At 39.1% G+C, this 17,936-nt stretch overlaps 1 protein-coding gene across 1 annotated transcript in view; it reads right to left on the bottom strand.

Moving 5' to 3' along the window:
* Positions 1–3,167: 3,167 nt before the first annotated feature.
* LOC126354274 (disintegrin and metalloproteinase domain-containing protein 22-like) overlaps positions 3,168–17,936 on the bottom strand; it is a 901,625-nt gene continuing 886,856 nt past the window's right edge. The window contains exon 26 of the mRNA XM_050003815.1: positions 3,168–5,755. Within this exon, the coding sequence (XP_049859772.1) occupies positions 5,344–5,755 (412 nt within the window). The 3' untranslated portion in view covers positions 3,168–5,343. The remainder of the gene's footprint in view (positions 5,756–17,936) is intronic.

Here is a 17,936-nt window from a genome sequence, read left to right as displayed (position 1 = left end):
CATGTTTGCACCTGTTACTGTCCTTCAAAGTAGCCACCAGCGTTGTGTAGAACCCGTTGCCAGCGATGTGAAAGGTGTAGTATACTGTTAGCAGAGCCTGTTCTGTTGATGGTGCGAATGGAGCAGTCTACTGCCTGTCGAATCTCTGGAACAGTTCTGAAGCGAATGCCATAAAGTGGTTCCTTCATCTTCTGAATCAAATCAAAGTCACGAGGACTTAAGTGTGGAGAGTATGGTGGATAGTACAGTACTTCCCAGTCCCAACAACTGAACAGAGAAGCCACAGCTTGCGCTGTATGCACCTGCGCATTGTCATGCAAAATGATGGGTGAGTTGTGCAGAAAGTGTCACCGCTTTTTTCGCAAAGCTGGTCACAGATGATGCTCCAAAAACGAACAGTAATACTGTACATTGATGGTATGCCATGGAGGAACATAGTGCGTTAGGATAACATCATTACAATTGTACATGAGAAGCACCATAACTTTCACCATACTGGGGCTCTGATGCACTTTCAACTTTCGCGACGACCCGTAATGATGCCATTTGTTGAATTGGCATTTCAGTTTTGGCTCATACAATGTGGCCCATGCCTCATCCAGTGTTATGATATGGTCTAAGAAAGCCTCTTCTTCACGCTCATAGTGCTCCAAGTGCATCTGAGCAGCATCATAACACATCCATTTCTGCATTTCTGTCAAGTCATATGGATCCCATCGTGATGTAATTTTTCGCATGCCCATGCGTTCCTTCAGGATGCGAAGCACAGTCGTATGTGCTGATCCAGTTTTGTGGGTGAGCTCATGAACCATATGGCGTCAATCACTGCCGACTAACGTGGCAACAGCATACACTTCTTCTTCAGAGATGCGAGGATGACCTGCCCGATGCGTGTTTGCCACAGTTTGCTGACCTACGTTGAAAGCTTTACCCAATGTGCCACTGTTCTGTACGGCAATGCTGATTCCCCGCACAGCTCTTGAAGACCTCAATGACACTGTCGTGCTGTTCACCCTCTGGCACATTCAATTTTGATCCAACTCCGTTGTTCTTGTTTCGAAAACAGAGTGACACCATTACATTAGATAGGTCGCTCACATGTGACTGTGTTTCCCTTGATTGTTCATGCCGGTGACGTGGGGCAGGCGAGTCCAATTGCTCGGAGGTAAGGTAGGGATGTCAACAATGTGTGCTATCAGTGACAATAGTGGATTTCATTGCATAGTGTCTCCACAGCAGTGTTGCCACTATTTAAGTTCCAACCTACATATGTATCTTGAAGTATGAGATAATTTTTCATATATAATATATTAGGTAGAATACTTTTGTCATGGTTGGTTCTACCAAGAGTCTCAAAAGCTCTGAAGCAATGTCATCTATTCTAGATGCCTTGTTTTCACTTGCATCTTTCAACGCTGTGTCAAATACATCTCATAGCATCACATCCAGATCTGTAAGTGCTCTGTCAAATTCTTCTCGCAGTATCACATCAGAAATCTTATCTTCATTCTCTTCTTTTTAACTTTCCATAATACTGTCTTCAAGTTTCTTTCCTGTATATAACTCTTCTGTATACATTCCTTCCACTTTTCAACCCCCCCCCCCCTTTCTTTCGTCAATACTGGCACACAGTCTGACAGTCTAAGCTCTTTATCTTCATACAGCAGTTTCCTTTCCTCAAGGTGTCTTTTTAATTTTCCTATATGCAGCAGCTATCTTTCTTATAGTCACACATGCTTTTGCAGGTTTACATTTATTCTCTGTCCATTCTTGTTTTGCTACTACCCACTTCTTACTTATCTAATTTTTTAATCATGTATTTAGATGCATATCTTGCCTCTTTCAGTTGCTAAATCTTATCGTATTGTCAATTAAATATAGTATCATGTGTGCTCTCCCAGGTTTTCTACTGGGCCTTTTCCACTTGCTTAGGTTTCTTTTCCTTCTTAATTTTCTGCAGGAAAAAGTTTCTGTAGTTTTAATCTGCATTTCGTAACTAATAAATTGCGGTCAAGAATATACATCTGTTCTGGGAAATGTTTAGAATTTTCAAATCTGGTTTCTAAATCTCTATCTTACCATTCTATATCCTATATGAAAACATCCAGTGTGTCTCCAGGTCTCTTCTATGTATACTACCTTCTTTCATTGTTCTCAAATGTTTGTAATGATTAAATTGTGTTCTGTGCAAACTGCTATCAGTTGGCTTCCTCTTACATTCCTTCCCCCCAGTCCACCTAATACTTTTCCTTCTTTCCCTTTTCCTACTATTTATTACATTACCACATCCTAATTAAACTTTCATCTCCCTTAATGAACTGTATTTCACTAATTCCCACATCTACGTTCAGCCTTACCATTTCTCTTTTTATGTCCTCTAAACAGCCACACTTCGTAATAACACAAATGATACAGAATTGTTTCTAAGGGAATGGAATATTTTTTTTATAGTATCTGTATTTCAGTATTTCACTATGGGCATAGTGCATGGAGCAAGATAGAGAAGGTACCATATTTTAGGGACTATAAGCTGCACTTTCTTCTTTGAAAAATTGCCTCCAAAATTCAGGCACGTCTTATACTTGTAATTAATATAAAACTGTCCAATGTTTGATTTAAAATTCCCACCAATCTTAAAAATGGCCATATATTTGATGTCATGGGAAATCTATCTTTATCTGGTAACATTGGGTTCAACTGGCAGCAGCAGTGCATCAAAGCAGCGAACTTGAGTTGTAGGGACTTACAAGCATATGACACAGGCTATAAATTGAAAGTACCGTATGTATGAAGAGGACAATCATGATGACGATGAGGGAGAAGGAGAAGGAAAAGAAGAAGAAAAAAAGAGAAAAAGAAAGTTCAGATGACAGTTTTCAGATATTTTAAAGGTCAGTTCGGTTTTATAAACGAAGATTTCTTTTTAGTCTAGCTTTTCAATCTAGTAATAAAAACAGTAAAAATGTTACTTAAAAAATTTGCATAAAAGTTAAGGTATGTCTTATAGTCTGTAACGTCTTATAGTCCGTAAAATACAGTATTTCTGCTTACCTGGTCTTGGAACTTGTTCTAATCTTTCATCTGCTTCTATTATTCTGAAACTAAATTTGATTATTGCGCATGGACACACAACTTGCATTTCAGTATTAACACAAAGAAACATTAAATCGATGAAACATGACTTAAAATTATTTTTATTCATCTGTCTTAAAACATAAAAATTTTTGTGGCAATAAATTTCATATGAACTCTGTTTTTCCTCATGAGCAAATATTTCACACAACAGTTACTATATCTTTTACATCCCTAAATCACATATCTGAGTAGTTGAGGTACATCCTAATTATGACAAAACAAAATAAAACTGAACCAAACTCATACTAGAAAGAAAAATAAATTTGATTTTACATTGTCAGTTTTGGTCAGCAATGGATTTGGCACAGTCTCAAGAAATAAACTCATTACAGATTATCAGATAATTCTTAAACAGCAAGGTCTAAGCATGATGAGGAGGATGTTCAATTTCAACATGAAAGTTTTAAAGAGATGTAATGTGGACCATCATGGCTTGATGTTCAACAACATTTTTCTTATGTCATTCTCAATATTATTTTTCTTAAAAAAAGTAAAATAGTCATTTTAATTCCACGTACTGATATCAATTCTAAAACTCTGGTAGTGTAAAAATTCATTAACATCACTGAATACAGCACGTTAGTCAAACCACTAGTTTAAAGTCAACAACATTTTATTCTTAACTGTGGACTGAAGGCCTATTGATGGCTTCTTCCTTTCAACCACAACAAAACAATAGTGAAAAAAAAATAAAAATAAAGTCTATCACACAGTTTCTTATTCATTTCACTCCAGCTGTTCAGTTTCCTCATAGTGTTTTCAGTATATGCTACTAATGCATATATATCCACTGTTACATGGAAAATTCCCTACATTTATGAACCACAACTGAACAGATCACTCACTCATGATACAGAGAACTGCTAATCCATTTGTATAGTCACTGACATGCAACAATCTTGTTTCCATGCACACAGTTCATATAACTTTTACATACTACATCTGTATACAGTAGGTGAGCACTTTTGAGATTTCACATTTCTTATGAATATAACTTTGTTAAACGTAGAAATGTGTAACTGTAGGAGGCAGTCATATCTCATTAATCAAACAAAAATTGGTTTCACTTTCCCATGCATTTAAAAGTCTTTATTATTATAATTCTTTAGACGGGGAAATTTATTGGCACAGTCTTCTTTTCCCTCGCGGTCTTCCCTGATTAGGCCAAATTACATAGCTTTAATTTAATTTTACTCAACAACATATGATATTGAAAAGACAAATATGTGAGAGACATACATAGATCTGATATGAAATAAAAGACAAGTTGTAAACATTTTATTACACAAAAGAGTTAAGGAGTAGCATTACCCTGCAATCTGCAGCACTTGGGCTCTACAGGTACTGTGTGATACAACAGTTTCTTGTGACTAGGTAAGTGCTAAGTGAAAAATTGCAGAATGTTCCATAGAAGGGAAAATTATTAACAATTTGGTAACTCAAAAGATTAATATCCTTTGCTAAAATAAGATATTCCGACACACAAATCATGATAGTCGTCACAAAGGGTTTGGAGTTACAAAGATTTCTGGACAGGATTTAGAAAGTTTTGTAAAATGCCTAATGTAGAAAGTTGAACTTTTTTCTGTAAACAAATAAGATTATCAGAAAAATTTCTGAAATTTTTGTTGTTTCAGTAAATTTCTCTGATTTCTATGATATGAAAGCACTCCAGGAGTTTAAGTGCAGAAAAAAATTCCAACAATATCTAAAACAAATTAACTACTCATTCTTCCTATAAAATATGTAATTCAAAGAAGTACACAGCAGAACATGATAACATTCTCCATTCTACCTCTGTTTTTCTTTGTGCGAGGCTTTCCTCACATCACTTTTTTTTTTACAACGGATACATACAATAAAATGTCACAAGGATTTTTTGAAGTCCGTATCAGCACCACTTAGTAGTATATTTACATTGTAGTTATGATTGAAGTCTTTGTCTCTAACGAATATTTTCATACCGTTAAGTTAAAAAACTTACGCACTTTTTAATAAATCAATCTATGTAACAGAAGTTATAACTGGCACAGTGTTCACGTGACAGATGTCTACTTTCAACATAACACTACCACTTCTTGTCACCTGTTCAGTCTGACAACAAGTGAAGGCAACAGACAAACGTATTTTACACACGACATATGGCAGTTGACAAGATCTATGATTGATTGTGTCTAACACGTTGTGAGCAACTAAAGTCAACTGGGATCAGTGCTTGTACTCAGGATACCGCCGCGGGCGGAGCAAGGCCGTCTGCTCTGTGCCAGAGACCGAGGATGAGGCAGCAGTATCTCTCGAGGAATCGTTGTCTTCCTCTCCAGCTGAGTCTTCGTCACTGGGGTCTCCTCTCCTGCCCTCACTAGGAGCTGACGTACTGGGAGCAGCATCGCGTACAGAGCCCTCCCCAGAGCCCTCGTCACTTTCCGATGGTGGTGGGGAGGGGTAGTATTCCCGTTTTACTGCTTTGTCCTGATGGGGACTAGAAGCACCCCTGCGATGGTGCGAAGACTGGTGACGTGCGTGGTGGCTGATTGATGTGCTGGAGCCCTTCGGTGTAACTGGGAGAGCCTCCTCACTCGCCGACCGGACTAACTGTTGTTGAGCTTGAATAAATTCATCACTAGAAAATAACAATGATAAACAAACAACAAAAAGGGGGTTGTGTGTATCATGCATCTATAATCTAACAGAAACGAAACTAAACAAATATCCAAAGAATCCAAAAACAGCTACGGGAAAAGGTGAAACTAGTGAAGAATTTAAATGTGTATTTGTTTTTATTTTAGTGTGCCTTATTCATTAATTCACTTATACTTCTGAAGTCCAGGTCCAACAAACCATATACATCAATAGTGAAACACAGGTGACTGTCCTAAAATGTACTGTAATAAAACAGCTAGAATTGTGTTTTAATGACACTGTTGTTATAGAAGCTAAATCAGTTTGAAGATTGGTCAAGAGCAATACACAGAAGTTCATCCTGTATCTTGAACTTCCAGGCTTAAAAGATTTCCTTCTGGAATTCAATAAGAAAATTAAATGTCAACACAAGATAAGTGGTGAGTGGGAGAGAGAGAGAGAGAGAGAGAGAGAGAGAGAGAGAGAGAGAGAGGTGGGGGTTGTTAGGGAGAGCAATGATGATATGACAAAGTGATATGATATTATGTGATAGAAAATACAGAAGGGTTGTTCAGTACCCAAATCAGAAAGGTTTTTGTTATTTCATACACATTACACCTTTTCTTGTAGTGAGTGAGTTGTGCAGAATGAAATGTCACTTATCTACTGTTGATGAGAGGTGGGAGAGAGAGGAAAGTACAGCCAGCACATAGTCTATTCATCTACAATAACAGCAAAGAGGGCTGCTGAGATGAAATGTACTCATCTGATATCAAAATATCATATGTCCTAATTCTATGTGTCACAGTGGACAGATTTGGAGATTTGGGATTTGACACAGAATGTTGGACTATGACCTGGCGATGAGGAATTTTCGTAAATACTACTCTCTTCCAAGTAAGTCAAATATTGAATATAAAAATTTCTAATTTCTTCCTCAATTATGATTAAAACTAGAAAATTCTCATTCAGCACCAATCAAATTCCACCTCCCCCCCCCCCCCCCCCCACACACACACATATACTGGCTATGCCCACAGTGTTTATTTCACAAGACGGCCTGATGACTCTCATTGTGTAGCAGGGAGTTTTCTCTCAATGGTGAACAACTTTTCCTCCCTGTTGTCTCTGTTACTATTTTTGCCCATAAATTTTTATGGGCTCAGTGTGAGCAGGTTGGTTTCTGGTTAGACAGAAGAGAAGTGTTTTCTTGTGCAGCCAGGACAAGAGCCTTTTGGTTTTGGCATTAACTTTGCAATTCAATTCACAGAGCTGAGACAGACTGGAAGAGCAACTATTTGCCCCCTGCAAGTAAAACAGGAAAAGTATTTAGGAGGTTTAATGGAAGGTCATTGATAGAAAGTAGGAAGTAGAGATGATACAGCACTGAGCCTTGTGGGACTCCACAGCTTATTATGGCTTTGTCAGATGAAATTTTTTCAGATTTCTACCATTTGGTATTGGTTGGTCAGCTATGACTGATACCTCCTAATTACTTTATATCTGATGTCATATGATTCTAGATTCTAAAGCAACAATAAGTGAGTAACAAGATCAAATGCCTTACTTAGGCCACTGTAAATTCCAGGAGAAACATCTGTTTGATTGAAGTATTTAAAAATTTGGTTAGTGAAACTGAAAATTCTCATTAACAGTCCTGTTTTCGTGAGATCCAAACTGGTGTTTGACTAATTATACCTTCCCTACTCTAAGAAATTCTGTTATTTGATTGTAGATGACTTTCTCTGTTGTCTTAGATATGGCTGGAAGTATGAAAATACATGATAGTTCCCTTTTTAAACACAAACTGCACTGTGTTGTAATCATGTTCATATAAATTTACAGTAAGTCTGTCTTGAGCCTCAGTACATGCTTGGTACTTCACACCAGTGGCCTTTCAATTCTGTCAAGTGTGACAGGATTTTCTTTCATATTGTCAAATGTACAACTAATTCAGACAATCAGTTTGCTCTGGTGACAACTGAAGCAATTGAGAAGAAAAAAATTCTGTGAGTTTTAAATCAGGTGAACTTCCAGGCCACACAACATGTCTTACTTGATGTATCCAACACTATCTTAATTCAACATGTTTACTGTGCTCACATGTTAACCCCGAAATTTGCTGGGGCTCCATCTTACTGCAACTAACGATTGCTGTGCACAGCCAGCTTTACTGTTTGCAGCAGTCATAAATGTGAAATGAAGTTTGAAATGTAGGACAACCAGAACGACTTGAGCATGCTGACAAAGTCCTAAAAGAATACCAACCATTCTGTTACAGAAGTTCATGGGCAATCATTGCAGATGAGACCTACATGTGGATTCTCATGGTCCCAGATGTGACAATCCATACAGTTAAATCAACTGGTAATGCAAATGAATAACAAGTGTGAAAGACAGCATCATTAAAATTCTGATGAAAGCTATATAGAAATTCAAGTAGTAATAGTATTTGTGCCTTCTAAGGGTGATACAAGTGTAGGTTGTAAATCTGCAATACACACAAATTGTGACATCTATTTTCCTCAGCACATGCCACAGGAAACATACTCGTTGAATGTTTTTTGCAAAACCTTTCCATAATGGCTGCTGAATATCTCTTCCACTGGCCCTTACCACAGTGTAACACATAATAATGTCAGTTACCTTAAACAATGAGTAATGCATGCTGTGTCCAGAACCTCACATGTAAGGCACAATGAAGGCTTATAAGCAAAGTAACAATTAAATATTAGTTGGCTGTTGTGTGCTACATACCATAAGCATTACACCTCACTCATGTGTGTAACTAATCAGTGATGACTTGAAAAGGGCATGTCACTAACCTAAAAAGTAGCCTCTGTGTATAAATTATCATACTTCGAAGTTTACCAGTTAGGTCCTAAAATATGCTTTTATGCTATGGTAGTTCCATTAGGTGTAGCCTTAGACTTTTTGCAGTATAACTATGATGTAGAGGGGCAGTAAAGATCAGACATCTAAAAAGTAACTCACTGTCTACGAGAGGAGGTGTGTGTGGGGAGGGAGGGGGGGATTTTTCACATTTTTGTGGCCAGACAGATCGAATTCAGGTAACATATAATTGCAGTGAAGTATAGAAGAAAAACAAGCCAATTTGTTTATTGTGAGCTGCAGGTTTTACCATCCATTAATTTTAATGCAAGATCTGTGAAATACGATAGATAGGTAAATAGTAACTGTGTGTGTGTGTGTGTGTGTGTGTGTGTGTGTGTGTGAAAGAGAGAGAGACACACTGATAGTTAGTGCTCAGTTTACAGACTGAAGAACACTTTTTTAAAATGGGCAGCATGCAGTCATATACAAATTTCAACTACAGGCATGCAACACTTGCACATATATCACATATATTCCACATCATAACAATTACAGTTTAAACCTAACATATTATGAACACTGATATTTGAGATCTTCACTATGAGAATTCATATAACTTCATGCATTGTCTCAAAGTTACGATACTGGGCCTGCATTTTTCTTGTAATAACTGCGTAAAAAGAATGAGGGAAATACAGTTTATAAGAAAACATTGGAAACATAAAGACAAACATAGGGCAGCAAAGCTGACATCTGCCTACAAGAAACAAAAACACATATTTTTAGCAAGCAAAAGGCCTTTGAGCTTACACCAACAAAAAGACTGAAAATTAACGGAGCTCTAAAGATATTCGCTGATATACACTAATGAGCCAAAACAGTACCATCTCTATAGTGACCAGATTATGATGAGACTGGAAACAATTCAAAAACCTGTAAAATAGGCCTACCGGTTGAGGGCGTTTGCAGTGCATCATCTGAGAGTAAACAAGCAGACAACAACTAGAGAATGACAAGCAATGGAGGCAAGACAAAAAGCAAGTCCAGCACATAAACCAAGATGAAAACCAGAGATTTAGTGAATTCAGAACCAAGACAACAATGTGTCGTGATTGCAGAGCTGCTGCACCAGAGGCATTAAAGAGCAGTTGTGAGCACTGATAAGCAGGCATAGTGAGCCTGTACTAGCAATAGTGCCTGCATCAGTGATGGCAACGCTCACAGACTGCAGCAGTGTCGTGTAGTAGCCATCATTGAGGTCCATTACCTTTCAGTGGGCTTTCAAACTCACTGTGCCAGGATAACAGAATCTCCTGCTTAAGAACTTGTTGGTCCAACTTTGAAACACAATATAGCAGCAATTCTGCATGACAAATTCCACAAATTTGTGACATGTTTTCTGAGGTATGTGGCGCCAGATGTCTATATGCAGGTCACACGTGCCCGCAAATTACAGGCTGGTGGTTAGTAAGTGTGGAGCTGGCACCCAATAGCATCCCAGAGATGTTCCATCAGGTTAAGATCAGGTGAATTTGGTGGATTCTGGCCTTGTGGCAAGGGCATAAGGGATGACCCTGAGCATGATGGGCTGCAATAATATCCACAGCTGCCATGCTGCCTTGGCTTGCTACTACAGGTCCTGCAGAAACCAGATAATAGTATAAAATTCGCCCCCTCCAACCTGTGTCTGGGTGCTTGGAGTGTTTCATGCAGCTGCTTGCTTAGTTGATGATGTATCCAGATGTGAACACTGATCTAATATAACAAGAAAAGTGATTCATCCATCCAGGCAACTCCTTTCTATTGATCTATAGTGCAGTCTCGATGATCCCGTGCCCACTGCAGTTGTAACTGGGTCACTGTGGAAAAGTGTAAGGTTTGTCCACTGCAGAATACCATGTTCAACTATGTGTTCTGAATGGTGTGCTCCAAAACACTTGTACCTGCATCATCACTGTACCTGTAATTGCCCAGAGACTATGATGGAATGTGAATGTCCAACATCTTGTCACCCGCTAGTGGTTTCACCTACCTTAAACCACTTTCATTAGATCCTCATGAGTCACACATGAACAGCAGACCAGTTTTACTGTTCTGAGAGATGCTCTTCCCCAGATGCCAAGCTATAAACAATCTGACCTTTGTCAAATTCATTTATGTCAGTGGATTTTCCCATTTGCAGTCTCATCATTGCTAGAATGAGTCCCCGTTTGTTTCTGCTCCATTTAATTGCTTTTCTTACTATGTCACACAACTGTAACTCCACCACATTGCAATCAATCTCACAGCAACACTGATCATAATGTTTTGGCTCATCAATGTATAACAAGAATGAAAACATCTGGCACAACCTAAATGGAAATGGAAGAGGTGAATGCATTTTTTTCAACAAATACAGTTACAAACATTCTGGTACATCATCTGCTGATATGAGTTTTAGTATGCAACATGAATTTAATGAACATTATATTCATCATAATGATCCAATACATAGCCTCCATTACAAATGTAGCTAGCATATAAAGTACTGGAATATTTAGATATTTTGTCTTTAAAACTTCATTAGAACATGCACAACTGTACCAACAAGAACTTACACTGTACATTTTAGATATCATGATAAACAGAATAAATATTTGTTTGTTCATCTTCTATGCACTCCTGTGCCATTGATCCAGTTGAGATGCAACTTATATGAGTTATGCACATGCCCATGAAGGTTTCTGTTTGGGTAAGAATCACCTACCGTCCATAGTGGTGTGGATGGAAAGGGGTAACATAGAAGCTTAAACTACTGCTGTGGGCATATATATCCCAATTGTCCCTGCAGGGTGAGGGGGTGGAGATGAGAAATGTGACATGTGAAAATATTCAATAGAGGCAGTATCAAATTTGTAATATTTGGGGTTGCTGGATTTATTGATTTCATCACTATGACATTTCACCCCTAGAGTTGTTGGTGCCTTTACACATCAGCATACCTCTGTGACACCTGAAGGAATTTGTACCAGAATTGGCACAAGTATCACTTACTATCTGGCAAAATTTTGCTGTGGCAGTAAAGCAACCCTAGCACCCCTATAGATGAGGGTTTCGGGTAAGAATGAGTGACGTAAAAGTTTAAATGAGGACTGCGTGGAGCAGTTTCAGACAAATGTAGCGAATACCTGACTCCTTATTTCTATAAAAGTAGTGTGAGTGTAGGATACCTCTACTACTGAGACAGGCAGGTGTGACAATGAGAAGGGCTGATGTGTAGAAATGCCTGAAAATGACCTGTTGGTATTTCTTTCCAGTAATTACTTAACTTGTAATGCTTTAAAAGCACAATCTGTCTCTTATTTGTGTTGTTCAATGCATAAATAATATTGTGAGATCTAGCACTCCAGCATGCTAGTGATTTTGCCGGTGTGTATCGGGACCAAAGATCATGCTACACAACTCAATATCACAGATACATTTAATGTCCTCTCTCAAGTCACAAGGTGTAAAACACTGGAGGCTCAGACAGTTGCCAGTGACAGTTCTTTTTCTCAAACCAACGACCAGTTACTGGCAGAATTACAAGCTTCTTCACAATTTAAGTCAGGGTGTACTTTGCTATAGGTATGAATGAAATATGTATACAAATGCATTTGAAATATATTAAATGTGTGTGAAATTTATACATGTGTGTCATATATGTGATGAATGCATATGTGGGTGTAGCTGTGGACAAAAACTCAATGCCCAAAAAACCGCTGTCTTTCATTTATTTTGTACATGTAAATGTGTGTGCTCTGTATATATGTACTTACCTAGAAAAAAAAAACCGAGTCACTGCAATACATGCCGGGCTTAGCTACTTATTTATATAAAGAAAACTTTTGATATGCTCAACAAGGAATATTCAAAGACTTTTTTTAAAATTGTGGACAATTGTGGCGACTTTGATGAAATAGAACTGGCAACTTACAAAAATTGTTTTGTCATAAAGGCTTTTTGTTTTTGGGGGCTGTTTATAGATGAAGTAAAATCTCGGTACCCACAAGTGGCAAAGCCGACAAATCCCAAGTGATATGATGTAAATATCAAGACAAATACACAGAAAACTAAAAAAAGATTATACAGGTGTCAAACCAATAACCACTCTAAACAATTATCAGTTTCTCCTTTTTACCAGTTTCAATGTTGAAGAAGATTAAATAAAATAACAATCTCATAACCGTGATGAAAGAGAGAGATATGGAGCTGAAAAAGAAGTAAAATGTTGAGAGGGGAGGAATAGAACGTAAAATGACAGGAGAAGAAATAGTTAGGGCTGGGCTGGGCTGGGGACTAGAAGTGGTTTAGGTCAGTGGGGTTGCAATGACAGATGATGTCCAGGAGCAATAGTTTCCATTTCCATTGTTGTTGGTGCCTGAGGTAGGGAAAAGGGGAGGAGTTAAAGGGGGGGGGGGGGGGGGGGGGGTGGGGCAGCAGAGGATCCAGTGGTGTGGTGTGTGGTGTGCAGCATGTTTTCAGCAACCCTGTGGTTGAATTTTTGGCTAGCTTCAGTTACGCAGACATCATTTATGATGGTAAAGAACAGATCAGTTCTCTTACCCACATAAAAAGATGCACAGAAATTAGTATATTATATTGCTTCTTGTATGCAACCCAACCTTTGGTTAGAAAGGAAATCCCTATTACTGGACTGCAGAAATAGGCAGTATTTGGGTAAACAGCACAGATCTTGCACCTTTGTTATGGTTACATGAGAATGACTTGTCAGGTGCTGGGATGGGAATAGGGGTAGGATAGAGATGGACTACAATACTCTGTAGTATGTATGGTTTGTGCTGTATTTTGGGTAGGATGACTCTCAACATAGAGGAACTTTAAGCCCCGATGAAGGACATGATTGCCTTATTAAAGACCTGAGTGTTTTTGTGTGATAAGTGGAGTACTTGTTGGTGACTGTTTTACTTCGTCATTGGGAGAAATTTAGTGGAAAATCTATTGCTGAATCAGCTGGGCAAGATATTGTGTATCTGTAAAAGGCTCTTGTACATATTTGTGCCTATATGGGTCATTCTGGCTTCTCAGTACAGATGTGGTGCCATGTATGCCAAGACTATAGGGAGGTATTTTCTTATGTTGACCAATGCCCACAAAGTCTTCCATGTCAAAATGCTGATGTACTACAATATTTTTATTAAATTACCATATACAACTAATCCAGGTTGGTACAGGAACCTTTAAAAACTTGTGTGTCTTAATACAGTCTGTCAACTGTCAGAATACTTATTGTGTCAAAAATGGACAACTGCCAAAGTTTTAACTTGCTTAATGTAGTGTATATTGAGTTTTAACTTGCTTAATGTAGTGTATATTATGTCTCATTATTTTCTTTCTTCATATAGAAACTAATACTACAGTATCTAAAAATTTTCACTCTAAATTGTTGTAAGCACAGGGAACATTCTCCTAATGAAGCTTCAAATTGAAATATGTAGGGTTCTGAATCTTTTTACAGTCACTGTAAGTCTGATGCAACATGAAAATCTCATTCAAAATTAAAATTATAGAACCAGAATCTATACATTTATAAAGAAGCATGACTGAGAAGCACATCAGGAAGAAAGAGACTAGAGACAAAAGACATTTCCACATCTATCTTTGATTTGAAACAACATAAGCAAGTCTTCTCATAATGTACGTAGTTCTTATATATATATATATATATATATATATATATATATATATATATATATATATATATATATATATATATTCTTTCTATTTTATTTACATCATCATTAATTTGAACCCAACAATTATCTATGGATGGATATGCGTGTGTGTGTGTGTGCGCGCGCGCGCGAGTATATACCTATCCTTTTTCCCCCCTAAGGTAAGTCTTTCCGCTCCCGGGATTGGAATGACTCCTTACCCTCTCCCTTAAAACCCACATCCTTTCATCTTTCCTTTTCCTTCCCTCTTTCCTGACGAAGCAGCCGCCGGTTGCGAAAACTCAAATTCTGTGTGTGTGTTTTATTAATTGTGCCTATCTACCAGCGCTTTCCCGCTTGGTAAGTCTTGGAATCTTTGTATTTGTATGTGTATATATATATATATATATATATAAGAAATTCTACAAAAAATATTTCAATAACTTTTTGTTTGGACACAAAATTATCTTCCATAGCAAACATCATATTACACCAATCTGCATTTACTTCTTCCTTCATTTATTTACCACTGTAATTTCATTAATCCTTACTACATATTTCCCTCTAATTTTACATTTTAATCATCTTCCCTTTCTTGCCTTTAACTATTATAGTGGAGATTTCTTTTTCTTCTCACTGTTTTATTAACTCCCAGCTTTTCTTCTTAGATATTTTCATCTTGACCCATTTCAGTATATGTTACAGGTTTCCTCTTTGCTGTACCTGCTTGCTTGGTGCAGACAGATTTCATATAGACAGAGAAGTGGAGTTGGCTTCTGCATAACTGGAGTGCAACATTGAGATACTGATAATGTAGCTCTGGACCCACATAGGAACCATAGAGATGCAACACGTGAGGAGAATTTGAGTTGTTTTGCAAGAAACTAGGCCACAAAAACTCATATCTAACTGTACCAGACCATATACACTCCTGGAAATTGAAATAAGAACACCGTGAATTCATTGTCCCAGGAAGGGGAAACTTTATTGACACATTCCTGGGGTCAGATACATCACATGATCACACTGACAGAACCACAGGCACATAGACACAGGCAACAGAGCATGCACAATGTCGGCACTAGTACAGTGTATATCCACCTTTCGCAGCAATACACGCTGCTATTCTCCCATGGAGACGATCGTAGAGATGCTGGATGTATTCCTGTGGAACGGCTTGCCATGCCATTTCCACCTGGCGCCTCAGTTGGACCAGCGTTCATGCTGGACGTGCAGACCGTGTGAGACGACGCTTCATCCAGTCCCAAACATGCTCAATGGGGGACAGATCCGGAGATCTTGCTGGCCAGGGTAGTTGACTTACACCTTCTAGAGCACGTTGGGTGGCACGGGATACATGCGGACGTGCATTGTCCTGTTGGAACAGCAAGTTCTCCTGCCGGTCTAGGAATGGTAGAACGATGGGTTCGATGACAGTTTGGATGTACCGTGCACTATTCAGTGTCCCCTCGACGATCACCAGAGGTGTACGGCCAGTGTCGGAGATCGCTCTCCACACCATGATGCCGGGTGTTGGCCCTGTGTGCCTCGGTCGTATGCAGTCCTGATTGTGGCGCTCACCTGCACGGCGCCAAACACGCATACGACCATCATTGGCACCAAGGCAGAAGCGACTCTCATCGCTGAAGACGACACGTCTCCATTCGTCCCTCCATTCACGCCTGTCGCGACACCACTGGAGGTGGGCTGCACGATGTTAGGGCGTGAGCGGAAGACGGCCTAACAGTGTGCGGGACCGTAGCCCAGCTTCATGGAGACGGTTGCGAATGGTCCTCGCCGATACCCCAGGAGCAACAGTGTCCCTAATTTGCTGGGAAGTGGCGGTGCGGTCCCCTACGGCACTGCGTAGGATCCTACGGTCTTGGCGTGCATCCGTGTGTCGCTGCGGTCCGGTCCCAGGTCGACGGGCACGTGCACCTTCCGCCGACCACTGGCGACAACATCGATGTACTGTGGAGACCTCACGTCCCACGTGTTGAGCAATTCGGCGATACGTCCAAACGGCCTCCCGCATGCCCTCTATACGCCCTTGCTCAAGTCCGTCAACTGCACATACGGTTCACGTCCACGCTGTCGCGGCATGCTACCAGTGTTAAAGACTGCGATGGAGCTCCGTATGCCACGGCAAACTGGCTGACACTGACGGCGGCGGTGCACAAATGCTGCGCAGCTAGCGCCATTCGACGGCCAACACCGCGGTTCCTGGTGTGTCCGCTGTGCCGTGCGTGTGATCATTTCTTGTACAGCCCTCTCGCAGTGTCCAGAGCAAGTATGGTGGGTCTGACACACCGGTGTCAATGTGTTCTGTTTTCCATTTCCAGGAGTGTATTTCAAATCTTGGAAGCAGGAAGGTCACCCATATGCTCCACATGGAAAAAATAGCATAGGAGGTGGTCTTGCTCATCTCCATTTTTATCATCCTACAAGTTTGCACAATGGACCTCAAAACTGAAAGTCAGAACAACAAAAAATGAGTTTTACTTTCAATTTTATGTTGATGTTGAGAGAGAAATTTTGTATGGTGAAAAGGCCAGATATGTGTTAAATGATGCCGCAGAATGAGATGCCGCTGTTGGTGACACGGTGGCTTTCTGGAGGAATAGAAATAAGTTATTATAGTAAACAGTTTAAAGAAGATGGGAAGTTGTGGACCATAGTTTAGAAATGTTCCTTTCCTAAAGGTAAGACACATTTGAAGGAGGAGTGAAACAGTCAGTTCTTTGTCTGTTAAAGATAGGCAAAAGGACGCAGATATGTTAGTGTGTCAGAGGCAGGAATTTAACTGGCATAAACTGCATAGTAAAACAGAAATCATAGAGCATATTAACCCAACAAAAGATAGTGTCATTTATAGATCTAATTTATTCCTAAGCAAACTATGATTGGATTTTTGTATCTGAATGTATGTCTCTTCTCTAACCTGAGTACCATTAGAATGATTTGATTTTCAGGTTAGATTATACCCTGGTGCACATCCATTTAGGACTTTTATAGTTATCCATATAGTGGGACAGCAGGATGATGGATAAAAAAAGGGCAGTCACTAAAGTATTTCCTGTTGCCTGTTGCTTGTAATTTTCCCTTTCATCTGTGGGATGCACTACATGGAATACAAATTATTTTAACATTTCTTGCTTAGTTAATTCTGCTTACTCAATGTACAGAGCGAATAATACTGGGATAAATTATAACACTGTCTCACTCCCTTCTCAACCACTGCTTTTCTTTTGGATCTTTTGACTCTACAACTGCAAACTGGTTTCTATACAGGTTGTAAATAATCTTTCACCCCCTGTGCTTTATCCCTATTATCTTCAGAATTTCAGCCAAGTAATTTACCTTGGTGGGAAGACGTGAATGGTGTCCACTCAGCTTTGTGAGGAAAAAGAGCTATTTGAAGGAACTGATACTGCTGGGCTGCAGAATGGATGGTTGACTTCATGTTCCTCCAATAATGTTGTCCAATGACACCTTGTGTAGAGGATAAAGCAGTAGTTTGTCAACAGGCCAATATTATAAGGAGACGGATGATTCAAGCTTTAAATTTAGTCAATAATTTTAAATGAACGATAACATTTTAGCACATATGCTGTAAATGGATGAAATAAAATTTCCTTTTATTTTGTTTTTATT

Source organism: Schistocerca gregaria, chromosome 3 (assembly GCF_023897955.1).
Source record: "Schistocerca gregaria isolate iqSchGreg1 chromosome 3, iqSchGreg1.2, whole genome shotgun sequence".
NCBI lineage: Eukaryota > Metazoa > Arthropoda > Insecta > Orthoptera > Acrididae > Schistocerca > Schistocerca gregaria.
The sequence above is the reverse complement of the archived record's forward strand: the minus strand, read 5'-3'. Positions and strand labels throughout refer to the sequence as shown.